This window comes from Seriola aureovittata, chromosome 4 (genome assembly GCF_021018895.1).
Source record: "Seriola aureovittata isolate HTS-2021-v1 ecotype China chromosome 4, ASM2101889v1, whole genome shotgun sequence".
NCBI lineage: Eukaryota > Metazoa > Chordata > Actinopteri > Carangiformes > Carangidae > Seriola > Seriola aureovittata.
This window is the reverse complement of record NC_079367.1, coordinates 30,751,915-30,779,140: the sequence shown is the minus strand read 5'-3', so window position 1 is coordinate 30,779,140 and position 27,226 is coordinate 30,751,915. Positions and strand designations below refer to the sequence as shown.

Sequence of the window (27,226 nt, the reverse complement as noted above, 5' to 3'; positions counted from 1 at the left end):
ATTGCTCCAGCAGATCCAAAAGAAAATCACAAACAGCAGCAATGAATTTCATACAGTAAAATTATATTATATCTACCCATCCTTCACAATGAGACAAAATCTCAGCCTGGAGATAGAGATGTTTTCTTTCTACCTGTTGCTGTTGGTGAAGCGCTGGTCAGCCAGTTTATCCAGCGTCTTCCCATCGACCGTCCACCAGATCTCCCAGGAAGAGTTCAGGTAGGGGAGCACGCCTCTGCACACCAGGCGCACCTCTGTGTCTGAGGGGGAGAGAAATATACACAATTAGACCTCAGATACTTAAGTGCACCATCTTCTCCAGTGTGTTTGATAAAACCTACAGTGAGCAGCTGTTTCAAGGAATTACTTAAAAAAAAAAAAAAAGAAACAGTAAGTTGCTCTGTCTTCATTTTGTTTTGAGTCTGTGGTTGTTTTGTGTCTCTTTGTGGTTGTGTAACTCACATGTAATATAGGGCGACAAAACCCATATATGTGACTTACAGATGTAACTAGAAAATTCCAGGGAAATTTTGAGTGCCACGGGGGCTACTGCCGGGATGAGTACATGATTTATTTCCAGTGTTCAAAAGTCACCCTGATCATATTCTGCTTTTGAGAAATGTCTTGATATAAAAGACTCTGATATAAAACAATGTGACATCCCTCCATCATGTATTATGTGGGAAATATCTCATATTCTGTCTTGTTTTTTTTAATAAAACAACAAAGCAGATATGTCTTCAAACTGGCATTTAAAGGGTTTAAATCCTGAAAACTAATAAACATTTGGTAGGTTTGAGCAGAACTGAAGTGGTTTAAGAGATTTATGCAAAAAAAGCAGAAAAAAATATTGATATATGATGATTTTATAGCATTTTCTTTGTGTGTCCCTTTTTGGACGCGAGGAACCCCAGAGGGTAAAAAATGTGTTACCAGTGTATAATAGACCTGTATTGTACGGTTGTTTTATGTCTCTTTGTGGTTGTTTTATGTCTCTTTGTGGTTGTTTTGTGTCTCTTTGTGGTTGTTTTGTGTCTCTTTGTGGTTGTTTTGTGTCTCTTTGTGGTTGTGGTTGTTTTGTGGCTCTTTGTGGTTGTTTTGTGTCTCTTTGTGGTTGTTTTGTGTCTCTTTGTGGTTGTTTTGTGTCTATGTTATGTTTGTTTGTCTTTTTATAGTTTTTTTGTGTCTTTGTAGTTGAGTTGTGCATTGTTGGAATTGTTTTGTGTCTTTTTGTGGCTTTGGGGTCATTTTGCGTCTCATTTTTAATATTAGTCATTTTGTGGTTGATTTGCTTTTAAATTTTGTGGATAGTTCGACTCCAACAGCTCCTCCAACCTAACCAACCACACAGGTCTTTCTTTTCACCCCTCTGGTATGACTCATAGCAGTGTCTCCTGAAATAGCGCCCCTACGGTGGCAGGCGTACTGAACCTTTGTTGCCATGGTTACTATAATAACAGTAATGACTTGGTTAGGTTTAGGACAAGATGGCGGTTTGGGTTAAAATAAGTACTTCTTCAACATTAGATGGTCTTTGTTGTCATGGTTACAATATAACAAACGTGCTTAATTTTGTTGAACAGTCATGGATAATAGAAACAATATAAACTGCTGGTTTCACATGGGAATCGAACACCACTCTCCTGTGTCATATTCATCCATTCACCACAGCCTCCTCCTGACGTGGACTTTGTCTCTCTTTATACTATGTCACCGCACTTTTTCCTTTGCTCCTGTCATAACTACTATGAACACTAGATGTCGCCTAGCATCAAAACCTAACTATGGGTCATAATAACCTGCTGCACAGACGACCTACGGGCTCGTTTTTTAAAGGACAGGATTGTTTTGTCTGCTGTGATCTGTCTGTCTCAATTGTGTCCTGTTGTTATTTGTCACTGTGTTTCAAAAACCAAACTGGTTTTTAATGAAGTGATCTAATGTAACAGAAGAGGTTTTGAACCTTTTTTTGTAGCAGAAGATACCACTGTGTGATAGTTTTTTATAATTTTTTTACCATGAGATAAAACAGGTGATACTGTATATTTAGGTCTTAAATGGAGGTTAATGAAGCGGTTGTCACTGATAAAAATAATAAAGCATCAAACAGTGAAGAGCATCTGTACATGAAGTCCTGTCAGCTATAATACGTTTCCTTGAAATATTTATCAAGTGAACACAGGCTGGTGAGTGTAATCCTGCTGTTCACTGACTGTTCACTTTCATCTGCAGTAATATTCATTGCATGTGTATATGCGGTTTGATGGTGTGTGTGCATGTGTGTGTGTGTCTTCACAGGATGAGTGCTTCCCTACACACTGTTAACGGCTTGTTCTGTTTTATGGGACGAACTCCTGCAGCCTCGACTAATTCTGTAAGGATGATTAACTTTGTGAATGTAGAAGCTTTTGAAGCTGCTCTCAGGAAAACCAATTTACAAGAAGTTGTTGGCAAAGGATGTTCTGCCTCTCCGTCACTGACACGGCAGCTTTATGTCCTGAGGGTCCAGCTGCAGGTGGAGGAGGAGGAAGAAAATACAGGATCTAACTGTAACAGCTGGAACTGAGGAATGGATGCACTGCAGTCACTGGTCGACTGATGTGCTCAGAGGCTGAGCTAATTAGTCAATCAAAAAAAATATTTTTGATTAAAGCTTCTCTGTTAAAGCCTCACTGTTGAATAGTGAACTCAACACTGAGCTTCTCTGTGCTTCTGTAGAGATTCTCTGTGGTAAACAGTAAATACTGTGTGTGTTCAGTTCACAGGTTTGTGGAGATTCTGAGTCTCCAGGTCACGATCTCTCTAAGACTTTACAAAGACACTGGTCCTGCTGGAGGTTCTTGAAGACGTTTCACCTCTCATCTGAAAGGCACCTGTCAGACGCTTACAACACAGTCTTGAGATCATTCCCCAAACAATTAAAACACTCATCCACACCATGACTCAAGTGACACTGTCACACTCTGGCCTGAGTGAGGGTAGGTTGGCGAAAAGGCTGACTGGAAAACTCTACTTTACTCGTAAATGTCGGTGACAGGAAGCATGACAAAGTCAGTTCAGTGCAAAAAAAATGAAAGGTTTTATTGTCCTTTTTTCCCCAGACAATCCCAAAACAACATGAAAATGCAGCCCTCAATCAGTCTGACCCGCTGCACAGCCCTCCTCTAACTGCCCCGGCAGTGTAGACCTCCCTCCATTTTATAGAATAGGCCCCTCCCCTGGACCATACCATCTTCTAATGGAATTAAATAAATAATCAATTAAGGGCCAAAGGCCGTTTCTCATCTCAGAAACCCATACAATAATATATTTACATTTTCAAACCCACATTACAGGCATCTTCACAAAATTCACCCAATATCGCAAACTAGGGACACAGAAACAATCACATCCAACACCCCCATCAACGGGCACGGTGCAGTGGGATGGACTGAGCACGCTCCTAATTCCCTCAGGCACTACAAAAGCCGGCTCGACGCCATGCTCAGGTCCTTTGACACTGCCCGGAACCAGGAAGTGCTGTGGTAAGACTAGAAACAAAATTAATTTTCAACACTGGCCTTCAACCTTTAAACAATTAAAAAAAATTAACTAAAAATGGTGTGTGTGTGTGTGTGTGTGTGTGTGTGTGTGTGTGTGTGTGTGTGTGTGTGTGTGTGTGTGTGTGTGTGTGTGTGTGCGCAACTCAAAACGTGTGTATTATAGGGAAAAAAATAGTACAGGGAACTTGCTAAGGTGTTAAATGTAGTTTAGTGTGTGCAACTAGCAGTAGCAAGCTACCTGGCTAACATGTGGCATGTGAGTTGCATGGTAGTGTGGGGAGCTGGTGTGGTTTGCCAACAGTGGCAGGGGAAACTGTCACAGACACTAACGACTCACATGATGGAACTCCCCTCTCGTCATTTAGAGCTGAAGAAGAGGAGAGAAGTGAGACCTCATATACCTTCATAAAGCTCTAAGAGTTCAGTTCTCCAGCTATTATATTCCCAACATGTGTTATGAGGCCACAGATATGAATATGTTACAGAACTTTAGTCATGCTCCATTTGTTCTAATTAAGTCCAATTATGTTACAAACCTGCCCAACAGAGGGCAATGACGGATCCAGCTGTTTACCACAACATCTGTAGTATGTATACAGTCTGTTTGCTTCTTGGCTTATGTTTATTGTTGGTTTATGTTTATTTTTTCATGTTTTTATGGCATGTGAGTTGAAGTTTGTAGCTTCAGATTGAGATGCTGTATTTTCTTTATGTTTTCCCGTTTGAAAGATTCTGTGTAAACCTCCACACGTAAACCTTTCTAAAGGAACTCACGTCTCCATGTGCTGGAAACCACACAGGAGTGAAGAGTGCTGCAGCTCACCATACTCTAAACATGGAGCCTCCTAGAATACAGTTTTTAATCCAGTACATTTGTGATGGTCCTGAACCTGGTCTGTCTTAGGACAAAGACTCTGTATCGCAGAGGTCAAGCAAACGAGGATTGAACAGATGAATGAACTTTTCAAAACCGAATATAAAGAATGACCAGGAGGGCCAGTGGTGGAGGAAGTAGTCGGACCCTTTGGGTATGAACAGCAGTAATACCACCCTGTGAAAAATATTCCATCACAGGTTAAAGTCCTGTATTCAAATGTTTACACAAGTAACACTACAAAAGAATTACCAGCAAAATGTGATTCAAAAATCAAAAATTAAATCATTCTGTGATTTCCTGAAGATTAACGGACTCAGTTAACGACTGAATGATGTCTTTTATTTTGCTCTGTTGAGAGGGGTCGAGTCTGTTATGTTCTACAGCATCAGGTGAGAACATGGATGTATTTAGTTATTTTATGATCTCTGCAGTATCAACACTCTACCCTGGAAGCTATCTATGCTGTGTTACAGTTTTTCTTTCCTGTTTCACTGATCGTTTCTGATCGATGGCAAATTACCGCAGTGACCAGTTCTGCTGTAACACTCCATCACCGTGACAACCGCATCCTTCAACAACAACCTCTGACTGTCATCTGCACTGATCGATGCGTCTGCAGCCTCATATCCATACAGCACAGGGTCCCGATAACGCATGACACAGTCAAGTGGGACGCAAGTGAGCAGCCAATCAAAATGTTAAACAACCTGAAAGAAAACTTGTATGAGGTTCATCCAGTAACGTTTGTACCTGGTTAATTAAAGGTATGGTATTCTGAGACAGTTTGAACAGTGTTGCTCCATTTTGGAGAAATGAAGGCAAACACAGAGGTATTTTATTTTGGCGGTGTGTATAAGGTTGGGACGTGCATACACTAGTTTTCAGTCATGGTGGGTATTCCTAAATCACTACTGGGTGGTGTCTTGGTCTCTGGTCTAGTACTGAAATTGACTGGGATTACAAAAGGCTCAATTCCAACTGTTTCATTGTCTGACAGTTGGTGCAGTGGTAGCTGACCTACCCTTTTTGACAGTGAAGACCTGGTCTTTAGTCGGGTGGAGGATGCTGGGTTCTTTGGGTAGATTGGACGGATCTGAAAGAGTAAAGCAGAGCACAGTCATAATCTCTACTGTCTGTACAGTAGTAGTAGAGGTGGAGGTGGTACTGTGGGTGGTGGTGTGGCTGTCTTACTGACTGCAGTGACGTTGATGCTCCTGGTGAAGTTGAGTGCTCGGCCTCTCCTCAGGTAGGTGACTGTACACACATATAAACCCTGGTATTCTAAATACATGACGTAGAACTGAAGACTGGCTCCCTTCTGCTGCCGTTCACTGTTCCAGAACGGATATTGGTAACACTTCTAAGACAAACAGAGAGACAGGTCAGAGAGGAAGACAGGTCAGACAGGGATACAGAAACACAGACAGACAGACAGACGGATGGATGTATTACCATGTGCTCTACTCTCACATGGTACCAAGTGACAGTTGTAGGACCATCGGCCATCTTGGTTGCATCCTGTAGGTTGGGACATTCCAGGGTCTTCTCCTCCTGCAACGGGATGACCAAATGAGTGGGTGCCACAACAACCGGAGGCTGGCAGTCGGGTTCACGGACCACCTCGTCAAGCCGCAGCACCTTCAGACGCATGGCGATCTTACTGCAGGACGACTTGTTACTGCAAGACAGAGACAGGAGACGTCAACAGACCAAACACAACTCACCCTCTGTCTTCTTCTGATTGGACGGTTCTTACAGCAATGCCCTCTGGGACTTTTGACTTTATTTTGACAAAGCAGTGCAGAGAAAATACAAAATGAGACTGAAGAAAAAATCTAGGACAACAAAAAACCACGAAACCAGGTCACGCCTTCTGTGAGTGCAAGGCTTGTTTTTGGGGACAGACGTCTGTCTTCACTCTGAGAACAGTCTTTTTGTGTAGGTGAGTGAGTGTGTTCCTTCAAAGAGAGAGGAAGCGTGATGTAACAACTGACCACACAGGAAGATCAAACTAGATCAAAGTGGGCAGATCACTCAGATCTTCCGTGTGCAGTGATGCTGTAGCACTGTTATGAGCAGCAGTAATAGTTTAATGTCAGTAAAGTGAAGTCAGAGTATTACTTTGTGTTCCACATCTTCTACCACTGAACATCAGAGGAGCATGCACTGTGGTGACTCTCAGCTGGAGCAGTAATGTACTTCCTGGCAAAGACTTATCTCCATCTACCACTAAATGCTGATTGACGTGTGTGTGTGTGTGTGTGTGTGTTTGCACACGTGCCTATGTGTGTGTGTATGTATGTGTGTGACCGATGTCTTTGAGACTTCCTCCTCTCAGTTGATTAGAAGCTTCCAGTCTGAGGCCAGTGATGTTAAACGTATCTCACTGCTGGCGGTAACATGTTGACATTAACTTTCACTGTCTTATACAATGGATAACCATTTAGACACCCTTATGACAGTGGACATCTGGACACACTTTTATCCTCCGTTGCTTGGTAACCAAGGAAAAGCATAAACTTAGAGAATACTGCCAAAATCCAGTTACAGTTACAGTTATAGTTACTCACCGAGGATGAGCTAAGTAAAGGAAAGGACAAGACACATGTGATATTAAGTAGAGCATGTGTCCAATACCACCTTTACACACAAGGTTTTGAATGAACCTTATTTGGAGCAAGGTGCGGACCTGGGAATATGTAGCCACTGTCAGACCAGACACCTTCAGAACTTGCTGTGGCACTACTGTGGTTGACCTGCTGTAATTGTACTGCTCATCACTTTCTTCATGGTGCGTCAGCTATCAACAAATACTTGTCTGAGACATCTGAACTTCTGGTCATCATTTTTCTTCAGCTCACAAGAATTTCAATCACACCACTCTCAGGTTTGTCTATACAAACTGTGTGTGTGTGCGTCTGTGTACCAGTGTATGTTGGACTCTCCAGCTCTCTGGAGTCAAGATGAAAAAACTCTGGCTCTATACCCATAACAGGGACATCCAGACGTATTCTTTTCAAGTGTATACTCCTCCTTCTGGGGACAGTTAAATTTGGTCTAGTTTTGTACCCCTGTTATCACTGACCTCTCGTAGTCATACTTCCTACATGAGGTCAGGACGGCAGCACTGCTCGTTTTCACTAAATAATTTTTGGCTGGACCGCAACAGTGGGGCCAGCCCTATACTCACAAATGTCGCTGACTGAGTGATTGAGTGACTGAGTGATCATAATTCCACCGTTGAGAGAGGGGGTCTCAAGTCCATGTTGCAGGTTTGTTTCACCTGTACATTGTGAGAACAAAGCGCTCCAGGTTCACTTTGCCTTTTGCAGTTGTATTTCAGTCGTGCCATGGACAGATCACATGCTATTGCACTGGGACACCCCAAAAAACCTTTAACCTGAACCATGACTACTGGTAACATGAGCAAGACTGGTGAACGAGGAAAATAACTACTGAGCTTCTCCAGACAAACACATCAAACAGCAACTGTCTACTACTGCTACTAACATACTGTATATATTCTGCTGTATTAAAATACTGATAAAGAGCTGAAATCAGCTGATACTAGTAGATAGTAGATAGATATAGTCTACAATGGGGTCCAGACAGATACTGGGTTCTGACCTAGTCTTATTGAAAAAGCAACAACCAATGGTGTAACTCCATCACTCACTCAATTTATCAGTCAGTCCATCAGTCAGCCAAAAATGCCAAACGTGCTGGTTCCAGCTTCTCAACAAGCATTTATACATCGTAACTTTGTGGTGTGGGAATTTGTTTTTACTGTTTTTTGGGGGTTTTTTTTTAGATTTTATAGACTAATCAATTAATTAATTAAATAATTGGCAGATTGATAATAAAAATAATCCTTGGTTGCAGCCCTACTATATAACAGACTGCGCAGCTGATGCTAAAGATCCTACACTTGTCACATGATGCTCATCACACACTTTTGTCTCTGCAGTTTGACTGACACACACACACTCTCTGTAAACACAGGTCAATAATTCTCATTCTGATTTGATGAGTAAAGAGGCAGCATGTGTTGTTTATGTTGAATCAGGTCCAATCAGAATCCTGCACAGACCAGAACATTTGGAGTGATTAAGTTTTGACTGGACCTGAAGTCAACCCCCACCCTCCTCACCTTGCCTCATCCTCTCAGCTGAGTGAACTGCAGACCCTCTCTTAGGAAATGAACTGATCCTGTTGAGTGTCACATGCAGGTCTGGACCCTGGCCAGCTGACGGGTCACATCTGAGACCTAAAGCTCCATTTCTGTAATTCTGAGCTGAGCAGTGGCAGATCTTTAAGACGCTCTCAGAGCCACTTTAGCTGATTAAGAGTCGGAGGATCGAAACTGAGAGAGCAGCAGGTTTTATCTGGAGGATCTGAAGGTCGGACCTCTGAGCTGCTGATGTTAGATTCACCTGATGACCTTCAACATCAGAATTTTCTTTCTGAAGACTCATTTCATCGCATTTCTAAGGATGATTCATTTTATCAGAGCTTTGAATTTAATTTTGAGTTTCTGACTACAGTCCTGATCCTGGTCTCCTCTGAAGGGGACTCTTTGGAGTTCCTACACTGAAGAAAACATGTAATCCATAACTATTTGCTAATAAAACTATAAATTCAGTAATTCGGAGGACATACAAAAATACAGAATGTGGTGATTTGAGGAACTGCAGTCTCTCACCGTAGCATACAGATGTACAGTCCGGTGTCCTCGGCCATGGCGGGCTGCAGCCACAGCCTCTCTCTGTCCTTACTGAGCCGCAAGCTGCAGAGGAGAGTCATCATAATTCATTAGAGCCTGAACGAACGTAAATCAGATACAATTCAATTACAACGACATTAGAACAAAATCTAATGTCTTCAGTGACGCTAATCGAGCTGCTCGCCTCCACAACACCATACATCCTCCCTGGAAGGGAAATCGTTAGAGAGCACTTCATCCTTCAGTTACTTTCAAAGTGTCTAATTTAGTCTCACACACACACACACACACACACACGCACACACACACAGCTGTCAATCATTAAACTCTCCTCAGGTTGAACTTCTTCTTATCTGCAGCTGATTCTGAATCAGGACATATAAAGTGAAACATTCAGTCTGACAATGCACCTGTGCTGCAGTTCATACTTACAGGTATATCACTGCAGACAAGAGAACTACAACCACACCCCGGGACACCAGACAAAACACTGTTCTTGTAATTGATGAGAAGAAAAGATATGAGACAAAAGATGTGAAACTGTTGTAAAATGATTGAGAGATCCTTAAACGTAAACTTTCTTCTTTAGTCTGACTTTTATTTCCCGGCCATAATTAATCTTGTTTAAAGGTTCTGTAAATGAGATTTTAAACAATACTACAGCAGCAAACAACTTTTTTCTATGTAAAGATATAGTGGCGCCCTGAGCAGAGATTGAAGCCACACCCCCTCTGTGTGTGCTGTAATCCGTTTCTCTGTTCTGTGTTTTGGTAGACGGTCCAGTAGCATGTGAATGTTAGTGCATGTAAGTCCCCCGTTAAACCGTTGGTCCTCCCCACGTTTATAAACACACAGGCTGCTCTCACAGGTGAGGTGACACAATGCAGAGTTCAGGTGAGAGTGATCTTCCAGAATTTCCTCCACTGAAGAAGAAACCACGTTTTCATCTAAACCGGCCTCAGACAAGGAAAGAGATAAGACCTGAGCACAGGTGGAATAGACCAAGAACTATTGGCTCAAATCCTGGTCAGCCGGCAGAATGACAAAAAACATCCACAAAATTTTTGAAGTAGTTGCCAGCTCAGTCAGTGTCTTTGGTGCGACCGCGATCTCAATTTCTCTCCCAGTTTGACTGTGGGGCCAGTACTGGTCTGTTTTATTGAGAGGAGAACCCTATGAGCTGCTAAAGGGTCTAGCTGGTCTCAGAACTGTTTTTTCTTCTCCCCCATGTGTCAGAAACCTGATGGTTCATGATGTTACATGTCTGTTTTTATTAGTGATGGCTACAGTAGACATGATAACGTTAGTTAACTTCCTGTTATTACATTATTATTATCCTTATTATGAATGTGTTCAGCAAATGTTGCTAACACTAGCTGGCTAACTGTCAGCATTGCTGTGGTCCTCCATCTATGTGTTGTCTTTTACCTATTTTATGTTTTTTAAATCTTTTTCATTTATTTTATTTCTTGTGTTGCGCATTATTATTATTATTATTATTATTAGTAGTAGTAGTAGTAGTAGTATTAAATTATTAATTATTACTGTTTACATTTACACTTATTATCAGCTTGTCAGTCATATGTAAAGCACTTTAAACTGTATTAATAAATAAAGTTTGATTGACAGCTCCATCTCCACCCATCACTACCCTCGTGGGGTGTGGTCCAGCAGCTGAGGAATAGTACTCTTTACACTGGTAGAAAGAAAAATAAGACGATGTCTGAAAGCAGCTGGTAGAACTTCCCGCAGTTTTACCTGTATGTAATTGGCTGCTCCAGGTCGTGACCCTCAGGGAGGCGGTACCAGAAGAGGTTGTGTCCGGCACTCTGGGTGGATGTGTAGTTGTAGACAGAGGGATGAGAGAAAAGAGGACAGGAGAGCCAACCAGCCTGCCCCTCCAGGACTGAGACCGCCTCCTCATTGAATTCCCCCCAGTCATAACACATGGGCTCTGAGAGAGAGAGAGGGAGAGAGAGAAATTTTTAATTAAAAATCCACCTAAGGCTGTTTGTCGAGAAATATGACTTAAACAAACCAGAGGAAGTGTTAGTAGATTTAAACCAGACTTCCTGTTTCCTGCAGACAGTCAGTATGTCGTGTTCACAAAGTGTTTTCAGCTTCAAAAACAAAAAGCTTCATCCTCTGTGAATGTGCACAGTAAATGTTATGGAAACCTAATGTGTCCATGTGGTTCTGATTAGAGACGTCCTGAGCTGATACCTGGGTGAAAGTGCTGCTCCCAGTTGTTCACAACCTAACCCCTAACCACAAAGGGGGGGGGGGGGGGGGGGGGGAGGGGGAGGGAAAGGAAACTAAAAAGACTAAAGGAAAGGGATCAAAGCATATATCTGCACATGACAAAAGCAAGGTTCATTAAAAGTGTTAAAATTATGGCTTCTGATAAATGCAGAAATTTTAAACAAATATTAACCAGGTGGCAGGAAAAGGTCATCCATTAAGAGTCTCCCATGGCTGCTCTGTCCACATTAGTGTAAGTGTGATTGTACAATATAAACTACCTTGTTCCACTGTGAGGTACAATAGTCTTACAATAGTGCAGTCTATAGACCATATCCATGGTCAAAAATGTTGTTTTTCACTAGTGAATTGTGTCTGAATGTCCCTTTAATAACTTCATAATTTTTCACTGACAGAGCTGAAGGAGAAGCAGAGGGACCTCTCTCTGGGTCCAGGCTGGTGGTCTGGCTCTGATTTTGAGTTTTTATGTGAGGATCAAACAGAGCTCAGTGGATGTTGTTGTTTGTCTTTGTTAAACGAACGATGCTGTTACACTTCCATCTCATTAAAGGATTAAAGCAGAGAAGGAAGCTGCTCCATTACAACACTATAACTCATCTGAGCTGCTCACCAAAAACAATGTCAGTCAGAGAGGACGAGCTTTATCACAGGTTAAACTGTTTCTGCTGCTTTTATTTGTTAAATGTAGAATACACTCCTGGGCAAAATGAGAGACATCTGATAGGAAACAACAAAACAGACGTGCAGAGTGAGACAGATGTAAGCAGACTGCTGATATTTTTGGACAGAAGACAGATTTCTTACCCTCTGACCCTCCTGCTGAAAATAGTCCAGCACTCAGTGATGTATTTTTGTCAGGATGGGAAATCTCTGAAACAGAAGCAAATATCTGATTTATCATTTCTCATGATGATGTTTGCTGCATTAATCTGAACAGATTCATTTTGGACCTCTGATTTTAAACTGTTTTTAAAATGCAGTGAAAGTAACATCTGTCTATAACTGTTCAGGACCAGATGACAGATGCTGCTTCACAATAAAACACAAAGACAAACAGCAAAACATAAAATACAGACAGACTATGACAGTAATTAATTAACTTAAGTAAATAAATCTAAACGAGGACAACGTTAAATAAACAAGTGGGCCCATCTCTAATTGTTGCAGATCTGATGTCCAAATGGAGGCATTCAATACTCAGTCTCCTGATGTCTGTCAGACGTGTGGAGCAAGAAACCACCGAAAAACCCTGATCAGACCTCAGAGACCTACTAGATTTCATAGGGAGTCAGTGAATTGTGCCAAAGATTTCTCTGGAAGCCAAGCATTCCTGTTTACATGGTGTTTTGTCCTGTCACTAGGCCCTGCAGTGGGTATCTGGCTGTCATCATAAATCTACTGAGCCCACGACAGTTAACACCATTCTCTTACCCTAACTAAAAAGGACCTTGAAACTGCCTCTAACTCCTACTTTCAAAGAGCAAACATAGCCTGACATATAAAAAAACCTGACTTATGAGACCTCTTTGAAGATATGGTCCAAAGATTTCTAGAGGCATTTTGGAGGCCTGTAAATAACCCAGTGAAGAGTCTCTAACACAGGTGAAGAGGGAGTTATTTAAATAATAAAGTCAGTGCCAAGTGCATAGGAAGACCGGGATTTGTCAGTATGGATTTTACAGATGATAAGAGGGAACAAAGGCTTTCCTTCACACTGGAGACAAAGCCAACCGGGCGAAGATAAGGACTTTTTGTTAGTAACAGCAATGAGCTGTAGAAAATGATCAGTCATTCAAATTTAACTGCATTTAACAATTTTGTAAAATAGACAATTTTGCAACTTTTTGAGGTACAACTGAGAATCATCTGCATAGCAGTGATATGATTTACCCACAACGTCCCTGGTTTGATTCCAGATTCCTGTCTGTAATGACTACTAATGCTACTAATATTAGTACTACTAATACTAGTATTTATGGCCATTCTACACTTCACAATAATTGTCCAGAGGGAAGGTTTCAGGAACAACTATATTAAAAAGAGAAACTACAAGTCCTCACATTGTAATCAATGAATCATCAAAATTAGCTTAGCTAGTAATTTCCTGCCAATTGATTTAATTGACTAATGATTTCCACACTGACTCAAGTCTTCAGTCATCACTCAATCAATCAATCAATCAAATCACAGACATGCTCCTCCGGGCCTTTAAGTCCTCATTTATAATGGATGAGTTAATTAAATGTAGGATAAAGAGGATGACTGTTCAGTACGTGATAATAATAGTGATGACTAATGAGTTTTTCACAGACAGGCCTCCTCCAACGTTTCAACACTATAGACTCTAACACCTAAATTAGACCACAAATCATAATCTCATCAGACTGATGATTTAGTATAAGTGTCCGATAGTGATTGCCCCCTACCCTAGCACCCTAAAACCAATAAGTGCCTTTAAAAACCTCAAAAGACGAGATGACAGAACCTTAACGATCATTGATATTACTTCAAGCGAGGGCCACCTCAAGAGCCCTTTGACAAGTCTTCAACCTTCTTTAAGGACCACCAGATCCAAACACCAAATCTCTTAAAGAAACTAGATACCAAGAACTTCAGGGACTATAAAGCACTTTAGACCTTTTCCTCCCCCTGTCACCAAGTGCTGTTCTTTGTGGGAACTGATGGGTTTCTCTCTATAATAATTCTATATAATAGAATTGAATTGAATTGAATACCAAGAATTTGAGAGATTACTTGAACCCCTGAAACACAAAAGTCCTTTAGAACCCCCACAAAACAACTTAAAACACTGTTTAATAAGTTTTCCTCATGAAGATCCTCTGGAATCTCCTCAGGGGTATGAACTCTGGGATCACTAAAACCCATTCAACCACTCCACAAAGATCCTTGAAGCCAAAAGGTACCTTTTAGAACCTCCTCAAGAACTTGGAACACCGGCACCACTTCAAGCACCTACAGAACCCTGTATGGACTGCCATGTATGACATCAACTCCTGGAATTCATTAAAGGATTACAAGAATCCCAAAGGAAAACACTAATAGAATACTAGTTCTAAATTAACAGTTCTATGGCTTCATGTTGTTTTTTATAAGGTTCGCAGGTTAACACTGCCTGTAGTGCAATAACTGTTAGTTAAATAATCCTTTATTTAATTGAGGGCAAATTCATTTCCAACTATTTTCAAAATCAATTAATTATTTCTGTTGTTTTCAATCAAAATTTTGAAAACATTTGTCATTTAATTTCAGTGAAAAGAGGTAAACATAACACCCATTGAAACTGACAGTGAAAATGATTTCAATGGCTTTTTTTAATTGACTATTTCTTTTTATTTCATGAACTTAAAAATAGTACAGTAATTAAAACAGTAATATTGGTATGTACAAAAGTTGGGCACATTACTTTGTAACAGCTTTTGCAACTCTTGTGTACAACTGTATTTGTTATTTGATGAAATATGCTTCGATTTTGGATTACTGGTTTGACAAAACATGAAATATGAAGATATCGCTTTGAAAATTGTGATGTAGGGGCGTCGTGTAGCGTAGTGGTCTAAGCAGGCGCCCCATGTGTAGAGGCTACAGTCCTCGCTGCTGTCGGCCCCGGTTCGAATCCCGCATCGGACGGCCTTTCGCTGCATGTCATTCCCCCTCTCTCTGCCTCCCTGTTTCCTGTCACTCTCCACTATACTGTCCATTAAAGGCATAAAAAGCCCCAAAAAATATACTAAAAAAAAAAAAAGAAAATTGTGATGTAAATTTTTATTAATATCAACATTTTATGGACTAAATGATTGATGACATAATTGGGAAATAAATCCATGATGAAAATACTAACTATGAAGACAACTCCAAGCAAAACTGTTGAAAAGTCATAAAAACAAGAAAAAGAGTTTAAAGTATTTCCACAGATGTCTCTAAATAGACAAGCAGAAGAACATGCACTTGTAAAAAGGAAGTTGAAATTCATTAGTTCCTTGTAGCAGCAGCAAAAAGTGAACTGAACTGAGGATCAGTGGCCTGTTCTGAGTCCAGAGCCTCAGTTTGAGAAACTGAAGTGTAGAACCATTTCAGTACCGCTGGTTCTCAGGATCTTGAACACTGAACGCTGGATTAATGGAGACTCTCTACACCTGTACAGAGATTGACTGTGTGTGTGTGTGTGTGTGTGTGTGTGTGTGTTTAGTAATTGACCTGTCAGTTTTCCCCGGCCAGAGTATTAGTCTTTCTATTAACACCCTCCCCAACATCCATCCACCTCCTTCTCCTCCTCCCTCACTATCCATCCATCCATCTACAGTAATATCTCCTGCCTCATCCCTCCATCCACCACTACCACCCCTGTACCTCCCAACACACACACATTATCCATCCATCTGCAACATGCTGCTATAGGTCTTTTATTATCTTGCAGGTTTTAGCTTCGCTCTGCTCTGCTGCATATAAAGACAACAGGAGTGTGTTGGATATTAAATGCAGACAGTAAAAACAGAGTGTAAGTGAAAATATTGTGTCTTGTGCCAGATGTGAAAATGTTTTATAATTTTCTGCAGATACAGAAGAATATATTAAACACTGAGGTGGGTGAGACAGTTTTGTATTATCAGAATATACTTTGTATATGATGAATGATTTTTACTGGAAACAAGAGGTCATTACAATAATGAAAACATTATCCTAATAATTGTGTAACATACTGGTTATGAGTAATGGGCATTATTGGGTTTGCCATATGATGCAAGGAAGGAAGGTGGACCCTTTTTGTGATGTTCAATATGAAAGCAAGGAGTGAAATAAATCATTTGGTCCTATGACATTTCTAAATGAGTTTATCCAGAACCACAAGGGTAAAAAATCTCCATCTTCCCCACCGTCTTTGTAGTATTCGTTGAAACGAACTTGATGGACAAGGTTTTGTTTGTCGTCAGTCATTGTTTCCTGATCCTACTGAACTCAGTGCCCAGTCAAGTTCCTCTTCTGCTGCTTCGTAAAGCTGTGGTAGGCTGGATGTTGAGACAGGGTCCTGGCTAGTCTAAGTCATACCTCAATATACACAAACCTGACTAAAAGGAAAGAGGGGGCAGTTCATTGGACTGTAAATGGCAGGAAACAGATGGTCACATGGTGCCAGTGGTGCTCCTGGACCAGACTTAAAAAATCTTACTTATCAGAATCTTATCAGAAGAACAAAATCCAAGAGTGACATTTACCGTAAGTGGTTACATTATCCACTAGCAGCTGCATCTTTTTATGGTTTATCTATCTATTATGTTTTTTTCTAGATAGGATTACATGTCTTGTATTAATCTTGGGTGTGTTTTTATCACTTCTTGATGGTCAAACAGCTGAGAAGTGATGGGGCATTACACGTATTTATATGTACAGTATGTAGTGCTGCAGTTTGTTGATGTAATGACCAGTTTCCCCAAGGATTCATTTAAATTTCATCTCATTTCATTCACCCTCATCCCTTCAGCTCTATCCATCTCACCCCTGCAGCATCCGCTCATCCCCTCGCTTCTCATCCATCCATCCTCCTCCATGCCGACCTCCCGCTGTCCACCCCCACCTCACCTCCAAACCCCCCTCCCCCCTCCTCGCCTCCACACTCAGACAGTCTTACAAATGACCCTCTTCTCTCCGGAACCATCCATTCACTGTCTCTTGGGGCAGGAGCTTTGCCTTTAATTAACCCCAGTTTTGCAGAGTTGCACGAAGATGAACAAAAAAAACTCTGAGGGGAAAAAAAGGACCTGAGAGGCTTTAACACTGTGGACTGTATGAAAACAGAGCAATTGCATCATATTTATCATTTTTAATTCCCTTTACCTATAAAAACAAACCCTCACTCGGATGGATCTGTGTGCTGGTTTTCTAATGTTTTCTAGTCATTTACATTTTCACAGTGATGTGTATTAGTGTGCGCCTGATACAGGAGCTGATGAAAAGTATAAACTCCCACTGCTGTCATTGATTTGTGTCCTCTGCTGTCACAGCTGTTTCTTACCTGTCTGGTAACTGGACTGGCTGAGAGTTGGTATAATCCCGACTGCCACGACGAAGAGTAAGAGGAGGGTGGAGATGAAGACCGCCCTGCAGACGGATAGAGAGACCTTTAATGTACACTCTTAATCCTATTGTTTATGTTTTATCACTCATGATAAATCAGTCAGGTTCTACTTTAAAACACTGAGAGAAAGTGTCATATAAATAAATAGGAGCAGAAGCACAGGTGTTCTTCGCATTGAGTAACTCTGTGAACATATTTATCATATATCATATACTGTAAGTCATCTACTCATGCACTCTTCTATTTCTACTGTACTTCAAGTAGATGATGCACCAAACACCAGCAGAGAGAAGTTTATACAAAAAACATCTTTCTGTTATTCTATGTATATGACACACTTCATACACAACTGTGGAACAACAAAAGTAAATGAAGCCCTGAATTTTTTATTTTAAACTTAATTAACACATTGCTGCCAAGACTAGATTACATTTTGAGTAGATTACATTCAGTATTTGAGTATATTCTTCAGTATCTGTACTTTGAGTATTATTTTTTTTGTAAACTTCTGACTTTTACTCCTCTACACTTAAAAGACAAACATTGTACTTTTGACGCCACTACATTTCTATGAAGGACTCTTACTTTGAAGCAGCTTTTAGACAGTGAGTGGATTTTCTTTTATTTTGAAAAGTGTGATAGACCATAGGCTGTGTTGATCATAGAGAATCACAACTCCTCCACTGTCAGTCATGTTTGAACCTGTCAGGGTCCTAATGATGGCGACGTTAGATAAAGATGAGGCAGAAGATTCTTCACCATCTGAGGTCTGAGCTCTGTGTTTGAAGCTTTAAAGAAAGATTCATTTAGTTTGAATGTTTGCTGTGTTTACCACGACCAGACCTCATCACTGACTAAAAAAAGAAATATGAAAATGACAATGGCTTCTTTTGTTGATTCGGTTGTTTTTATGGACATTTCTATATCCTTTGTATCATATTCTACCAGCTTTATGGTACGGAGGTTCTACACGTAAGTCAGTGCAGTGTTTCAGAGTCATGAGGTTCTGTATAGCACTGTGGAAAAATACACAACAACAAACAACAAATACTGCATTATTTTTTAAGTCAAGTACTCCAGTACTTTAACTCAGGTAAAGATCTGACTGAAAAACATTCTCTTGTATTGGAGTCACATTTGAGCAGGAGGTTCTGTGCTCTGACTCATGTAATGCAGCTGTGTCCACATCTGAATCTGATCTGAGAGGAGAAGAAAAACTTCTGTAAACTGATGTAGATGTTGCGTTCATTGAGGAAGGGAAGTTTCTCAACTGTTTCCAGAGAACAGTGAGGAAAGTATACTCCCCCACCCCCACCCTCTCCCTCCCTGCCTCCCTCCCCAGGCATGTCTGTATGTGTCAGAGTCTCTTGCCTGTCCATAAATCTGCAGCTGAGGTGAGACTAATCAGGTGGTTATGGGAGATGAGATGGATGGATGATAATGACCTTCACCTCCCTTTACCTCCCTTTACCTCTGTCCATCCCTCCATCTTATGAACTCACTGCATTTATCTGCACATGTAAAAATCAACCCGTGTGACAGAGATAAGATGTGAGAGTGTGTTCTTTTTTTGTTTAGCTATTTTTTGGGGCTTTTTATGCCTTTATTCTAGATACAATGAAAGAGAGACAGGAAAGTTGGGGAGAGAGAGAATGACATGCAGCAAAGGGCCACAGGTTGGATTCAAACCCATGGCCGCTGTGGTAAGGAGTAAGCGTTAATGGTACGCACTCTACCAATTTCTATTTCTATTTCTAATCCAGTTTCACAAGTAATTACATGTGACACCTCAAATATAGTACTCCGCCAAATAGTTTCCATAGTGACGTCCAGCCTATTGCTGTGTGGATCACCTGCATCTGTACAGATCATGTGCAGCGGACTTTTCTATGTCTGTAGGTGAACGGTAAACATGAACCATGTGAACACTGTGTACCACCGCTCAGGTTCAAAGGTCGACACTGGGCTATCACACTCTTCAGCTGACGCACCACTCAACACAGTTTAAACTATCTCAGGCAGTTTATCTGGTTTATTTTCCACTTGATTACACTCTGACATGAAGACAACAAGCTTTTAGATTGTTTTAAGCAGTTTGAATAAACTCCAAAACATATGACTATATACTCCCACAAAAAACACTGTTCAACATACAACACTGTTTCATGCACTGCACCAATATGGTGAAATGACACCCAGTCCTCCAACCTGAACAACCATCAACCCGCTGATACGACCCATAGCAGTGTCTCCTGAAAAAGTGCCCCTACAGCGGCAGGAGCACCGGACCATGGCTGTCAGGGTTACAATAATAAACAACTGTATGGAGAGCATCACACTTGCCTTTTGTCTCCATGGTTACTCTAATAACAGTCATGGTTTGGTTGATTCCAGCTTGAGCAGCAGATGGTACATGATATCAGTCTGTATCTACATTCTAATCAGGCTTAGAGAATATTTGTTCTGCTCGGACACATGAGAGGCAGAGAAATGTCTAATTTCTTACTTTCAAAAACAGCATGTTAGAGAAACAGAGAGAGGGAGGAGGAGGAGGAGGAGGAGAGAAAGAGATAAATAGAGGCTGTCAGTCAGAGGGAGAGATAGTGTGTCATGGTGGACGGTCAGACAGAGCTAGTGGATCCCAGGAGGGACATACAGAGCAAGAGCTGCTCAACAACACCATCCATCACGCTCTCTCTCTCTCGCACACACACACACACACACACACACACACACGCACACACACTTCATGCCAAATGGAGCTCAATAAAACCAAAGATGGAAAATCGCTTGTGTGTGTGTGTGTGTGTTTCTCTAAAAGTGTATTATGGTTTGTCACAGGTACACAGGTTTCATTTGAACTGGGAAGTGGGAAACTCCCAGTGTCCAGTTGGAAATCTAAAGTCGGATTTTGAAGAACTTCACCAACATGACCTAACAATCCAAGATGGCCGCTCTGCACATCAAAAAAAGTGAACGCTGTGGTAATACTGTTCACTAGCACTTCTGTCTTTAAATCAGTCATACACAGAGTTTTTCTACCTGTGGACATGTTAATACTGTAACCATTTAATGTGTTGTTATGCTGGTATTACTAACAACAATAACAAGCTTCTGACTTGTTGTCAACTCAGGCATTAGGTTTTTTTTAATTTTTTTTTTTTTACAGCTAATTTAGTTTAGAAATTCAACATGTAGATTTCAGACAAACACACACACACGCAGCTTCAGCAACTGTTTATCTGAGCAGTACAGAGTGTGTGTCATCACTGCAGTGGATGTTTGAGCCCTGACGTGTTTGTCCTGGAGAATAAACTTGACAGAGCAGATAACTGAACTGACTCCTGTCGCCTGGGCAGGTAACAGCAGACAGAGACACTGATGATGTCATTAAGGAAAGCTAAAATGCTTACTAATCTACAAACATTATGATAATCAATCAATCATAAAAGTTATTTTTATGCACAATTGACTTCAGCATCAGTTTAAGATGTTGGCTGGTTATTTTCTACACTAACATACTGAATATCTTATTCAGGCAAGAAATACATCTGAAGACAGCACCTTGGACATTGTGTGTCCACTGTCATGGACAACTTTTATAAAGACCTAACAATTAACCCATAAACAAGATATTAACTGGAAGATGAAGTGATGATTGATTGATTATAAAGGGTTAGGGTTAGTAGGTCTAGGTTCTATATTAATACTGTAATACTTCTGAAACGTTGTGATGTCACAACAAAGCAGTCACCGCTCTCAGGCACAGCCCACACCCCGCCCACCTGGATCCACCATCCAACCCTGCAGGATTTGGTTTCTCTGAGTGTTTTCCTGAAATCTGCTATATCAGAAGAGAGGCTCAGAGCCTCCTCTCTTCTGATTGGCTCACCGACCTGTTGTTACTAGAGCTCCAGAGAGAAGCCTGAGAGAGGAGATGTAGAACTACACTGAGATGGTTTTTGGTTCTTAAAACCACATATATAAAACAAAAGAGGAAAATATGGAGCTTTAACATATCTCTTCAGAACAAATGTCCAGTGGAAGTGATAGACATAGAATTCTCTGTCCTTTTTTTGTGTAAATTAAGTTATTTTATTTCTGTTCTCTACTTTATTTTTTTGTATAGAAAACTGAAGTTACATCCTTATTAGTTGAAAATCCATGTGTTAGTCTCTGTCCTTCCTCTGCAGCTCGACAGGGAAACACAAAGAAGATTCACTAACTGACACACATCCTCTTAATGTGTCCATCTCACACTGCTGGAGCCTCGTACTGACTTCAGATAAATGTTTGCAAAGAACAAGGCTGTGGATTCTGTCCCCATCACTTCACTGACAGCTCATTAAGAGGGGATTTCTTTATGCTTAGTATGAACCAGATCACAACTGAGAAAAAACTATTTCAGTCTTCACGTGTGGACACGACTGTTGCTTTTACACTGATGTGAAAAACTTGTTGTCAGTATATTTATTTCCTCATGTGTCATAAACCACCCAGCAAGACTTTTATATCACATATTACTCCTTCTAACAGGAGCTTCCCCTGGACACCAGCATAGAGACAGACTGCACTGAGCTGTAGGACAGACCTGACTGATACCAGGAGGCTGGATTCTACAACAGAGTATTAGGGCCACATTTAGGGAAAAAAAAGAAATCTGAAATTTCGAGAATAAAGTTGGAATTTTGAGAATAAATAGTAAAATTTCAAGAAAGAAAGTCATAATTTTACAAGTATAAAGTTGTTATATTATGAGAATTAACTATGTAAAATTTCTAGAGAAAAAGCATATTTTTTAGGAATATTATATCAACCAATCAAACAGGTGAAAGGACAGGCAGTGCGGCCTGAGCTGCTTCCGGCAGCTGCTGTTTGTCTGTCTAACAATAGAACAGACTCAGTTTCTTCACAATCTTTTCAATGTCCTGATGATGACGATGTTGATGCTCAGCCAATAGATGAAGTATCTGCTTATTTGTGAAACCTCTGCTAATGTAGAACTCCACAGGATGCTCCACATTCTTCATTTTAAATCTTCTGATATTTCCCCTCTAAAACAACATGCAGCCTACGATGAAAACTTAATTCTTGAAATTTCATCTATTTTTTTCCCCTCAATGTGGCCCTAATACTTCATTGTAGGATTAATATCTGACAGTGTGGAGTTTTACTGCTTAAACACTGATGTTGATGATAGGCCTACATTTTTGCAGTTAACAGTTTTAAATTAGAGCTGGACGTTTAAAGATGACAATGACATATTCTTTTAATTCTACAGCATCAGACAAGAGGCAGCTCACTACAAAGACCTTTGACGGGAATATTTCACTGTGTGATGAATTCATTTTTATTCTTCATAACAGATTCCAGTGTGACTGTGACTTGCTGTGACTTTTACAGACTACACCCCACCTCCACCTGTAGCTGCAGTCCCCCATCAAACATCTAGTCCTCTCCTGTATTCGTTCATTAGCTGCAGATGTCTGATGATGAGGATGAGGATGAGGATAAAGAGGTTGGTGAACTGCAGTGTTCTGCTGAGTTTCTGCTTTTCACTGCAAAAGTCCCCAAACTGATCTGACTGACGATAATTAGATTATGAGAGCGGATTGATGAGGAGCAGTGACTCTGCTATCAGACAGAAATTCTAACCCCAGACTCTGATTTAAAAAGTGTCAGTTTCACAGTGAAATCATCCTTAACATATTTTTAAACAAAACCTGTTATAAATTAAGTTTACAAATCTTAAAAGTCTTGTGAGAAATTTGGCACATGAATTATTGAGCAACTCACACTTACACCTATGAACAAACCGCAGCCTTCATACCTGTCATTCCTTGTGCGCTACCGTCCATGTATTTGAGATTACAGAAATAATACAATTGCATAAGTTGTAGTTGAGGTAAGGCGGATCTTTTCTCTCAGCTTGTATGAACAGATGAGTTTCACCCATATATATCACCCAAATTGAGAGATTTTTAAACGACAAACCGCGGCAGCACAGTCAGAGGAGTGAGCAGCAAACGAGGGTCTGTCCCTGGACAACACGCTGTAGTTGTTCAGTGGTGGGGTGGTGCTGTTAGTCAGAGAGACTTCCAGTAAAACAACCACAGACCTGCCTTCAGCTGTCTTTAATCCACATTATTACAACAACAACAACAACAACAACAACAACAACAGCAGCAGCAGCAGCAGCAGCTGCTGCAGCTGCACGGGGAAGTGCCAGACTCCGCAGAGAAAACACGAGTTTACACGTTGAAACACAGCAGGAGCTGAACTTACATGATGAGCAGGTTGGGACGGTCTCCTCGGTCTCTGTCCGGTCGGGTCGAACCGATCGTGGTTCTACCACGAAGCGTCCCGGCGCGCGGGCGGAGCAGAGCTGGAAATGGGCGGGACGGATCCAGGACAAGACCGGACTGTGAGGGTGTCCCGGGTCTTTACGTGTTTACTGTGTGTGTGTGTCCGGGGGTGATAGTGTCCTGCTGCTGACTCACACACACTCACCTCGGTGAGCACCGCAGCAGCGGGAGCAGTGATGATTAACGGCTCCGTCAGGGCTCGGTCACGGCTGTATATCAGCACCGCGCCGGATCCAGATCGTCCCGGGAGTCTTCCAGCTGAGGAGCCAGTCCGGGTAATTAATGACTCCGGACAAACGTGACTCTAATTAACACATTAAGTGAGGAGTAGCCTACATTGAAGTGTTGGAGTTACATTAACAACAGAAACCACAACAGAGACACACACACACACACACACACACCAACACACACACAGCCGTTGACAGCTGGACTCAAGTTTAGAGTGAGAGAAAAGCGCTTTTGTTGGATCATAACCTGCGTCAAAAGTAGATAAAAAGAGAATAGTTTAAGCAGCTGTGTGCGGTGTGTGTATATGTATGTGCGTGTGCATGTGCATGTGTCTGTGTATGTAGGCATGTACATATAGGAAGTAAAAGCTGAGTGCATGCTATTCCGGTTGACGCTCCTCCTCCTTCTTACTGCTGCTGTTGCGACATGGATAAAGGTTATTTCCCAACAGCCCCACCCCACCCCCTTTCTCTGACACGCACACATGACTCATCTTCAACTGTAACGACCCACACTGTCACTGTGACACCAGGCCACACTGATCCACTACTATCAGCAACACAGTGTAAAGTTACTCCATCACAGTCCTGGGTTGAAAACCCTGCTTGAGTATTATCAGCTGAATGTAGGCCTACTTAATAAGTAATATATAGATAATATATAAGATAATAGCCCATATATTTAGCCGCAGGGTGTTACAGACCAGGAGAAGATTTCTAATCATCAGATTGTTGATACAGCAGCTCCAGGTGGAGCTGCTTTTAACTACTAGTCAAGTGGTTCCAAGCGTAGGGGTCAGGTACGGTGGCCCTGAGAGCTCAACACACTGCAACTTAAGACAACACATGCAAATAGACAAACACGCTGCAAATCCAGAAAACATCAGTTCATCAGTTTGACAACACATATGCTGCAAATATACAAAGCACAAGGGAAGTGTTTCTAGGGGACACTAAAAAGTGATGAACCTGGCTGGGACTTGTTGTTCAATGCTTTGTGACTTTTGAAGTTAAAAGCATTGAACAACAAGTATATCCCAGCAGGTTCATCACTTTTTTCTTTTTAAGTTTTTTTTTTGCCGTAATTCTGAGAGAGAGAGGGAGACAAAGAGAGAGGGAGACAAAGAGAGAGAGAGAGAGAGAGAGAGAAGATGATATGCAGCAATGGACCACGGGTTGGACTTGAACTGCTGCGGTTAGGATTAGGCCTTCATGTCTGAGGTCATCCAGATATTTTTAAGTGACTAAATCTATCAGATACATGTAAAAAGTAACATATTTAATGTAGTGGAGTAGAATTATAAAGTAGCCTTAACTGGAAGTTCTCAAGTACAAATTACAGTACCACACTGGAGTAAATGTACTGACCTTCCACTGCTGCAGGCTGGTGCTCCACTATCACCACCACAGCCACCACTACCACTACTACTGCTACTATGGGCTGCAGGTCTTTATGTAGTTCTACATAATTTTTAATTAAGGTTTTACAAAGTAAAACGAAACAACAAACATTATCTCAAATTTTCTCTTGATGATTTATTCTTCACCAACCTGTAATAAGCACATTGGCAGCTCATGGAAATCTGATAAATCTCTGAGCGTTTTTTTTTAACGTATAACCTTTATCGTTTTTCAAAACACGCAACTTCCTCAACACATAAAAATTTAATCAGGTTATACCACAAAACCTGTTGCAGCCAGAAAACACACTGACATGAGCTGACTTTATAATTTTAGTGGTAAGATGACTTCTAGTCCTCTTCACAGTTTCACCTTGAGCTGTTTCATCCTGAAAGAAGTTGATCTATAGTGCTGGAATGTATCATTTCATGATAGTTTCCAGCTGCTTTTCATTTGAATTAGTTTTGAATAATTATGAGATTTGTCTTTTGACGGTATCTTTACTTTTAAAACAAGTTATCATCATATTTTTATACTTGTATTTGAGTAACATTTTCCATGCAGGACTTATACTTGTAACTGAGTATATTTGAACTTTTACTGTAAAGAATCTGAATACTCCCTCCACAAGGCAGAACAGAGATGAAAACCACTGCAGGAATCAGAACCTCCTGCTCTGTTATAATATGATACCTAATTACTGGATTATTAGATTATTTAGATGCAGACAGAGACGGGCTCTGTGTTACAGTTGTCAGAGCTGAGAACTCATTCCTGGTGTAATGTCCCCTCCTGGTGGTGCCTGTGTGTAACAGCAAGGAGGAGTCAGTCCCTGATAGTTTTTATGGTGACATGTTTCTTAACAGTAACACAACTCAGTGTAGAACTGAAGACAGAACAAAGTGTCCTGTTCAGTTAAATCATTTTGATTTTTGATTTTAACTAGTCACAAACAAAATTTCATGGCCAAAAGTATATGGACACCTTTGTCTAGGGCTGTTTTTCGTGGTTTCATGGTGATGTGTTCAATTCCCTGAGGGATGACAACAATATTTACTGTTTAATGTGAAATATATATCTGTCATAAAAACTGTCAGTTTAAAGTCTGTAACTTTTCCACATTAAATGTCTGAAAAACATCTAGACCTATATTCTATATGTTGTTGAGTTGTGTTCTTACATTATCCCAAATTTTTCCATCAATTTTCAAACCAGATAAATCTATGATTTTGATCATGATAACAGTACGTGTCATTTGGTCGCCTGTCAATGACATCATATGATCTATGATCACATAAGTATGTGTTTGTCTGACAGAAATTCAACATTGACTTTTATCTAGTTTTAAGCCACAAAACCTCCTGAATGTCTGGTTCATAAGTTATCAGAGAAACAATCAAAACAAAGGTTAGCATCAATCTGTGCTCCAACTCTTCCCTGACGTCTCTGTCCTCCATACAGTGAGACTGGACAAGCTGGTCAAAAAGGCTGGGTCTGTGCTTGGCAGGAGTCCGGACTCACTCATGACTGTTGTGGAGAGACGCATGCAATGTAAGATGGAGGCCATCTTAGACAATACCAACCATCCTCTCCACAACATTCTGGCAGGACAGAGAAGCAAATGTCTCATCTCACTGTGCTGCAGAACAGAAAGGTTCAGGAGATCCTGCCATCAGGCTATACAACACCTCAGCCAAAGGAAGTCGACTAATGTAATTAATTATTGCTCAGCTCC

The 27,226-nt window shown here is 40.9% G+C and overlaps 1 protein-coding gene across 3 annotated transcripts in view; it reads right to left on the bottom strand.

The window, feature by feature from the left end:
- Nucleotides 1–24,936, bottom strand: part of LOC130167604 (interleukin-1 receptor accessory protein) — a 35,697-nt gene extending 10,761 nt beyond the window's left edge. The window contains exons 1-9 of one of the 3 annotated variants that reach the window (XM_056373956.1): nt 23,781–24,936; nt 17,433–17,518; nt 12,209–12,274; nt 10,901–11,096; nt 9,122–9,205; nt 5,872–6,097; nt 5,611–5,779; nt 5,441–5,512; nt 134–260 (exon numbers count right to left, since the gene is read on the bottom strand). In XM_056373956.1, coding sequence (XP_056229931.1) covers nt 134–260; nt 5,441–5,512; nt 5,611–5,779; nt 5,872–6,097; nt 9,122–9,205; nt 10,901–11,096; nt 12,209–12,274; nt 17,433–17,518; nt 23,781–23,782 — 1,028 coding nt within the window. In that variant the 5' untranslated portion in view covers nt 23,783–24,936. The remainder of the gene's footprint in view (nt 1–133; nt 261–5,440; nt 5,513–5,610; nt 5,780–5,871; nt 6,098–9,121; nt 9,206–10,900; nt 11,097–12,208; nt 12,275–17,432; nt 17,519–23,780) is intronic. The other 2 variants (XM_056373955.1, XM_056373954.1) reach the window with 2 other exon arrangements.
- Nucleotides 24,937–27,226: the final 2,290 nt, after the last annotated feature.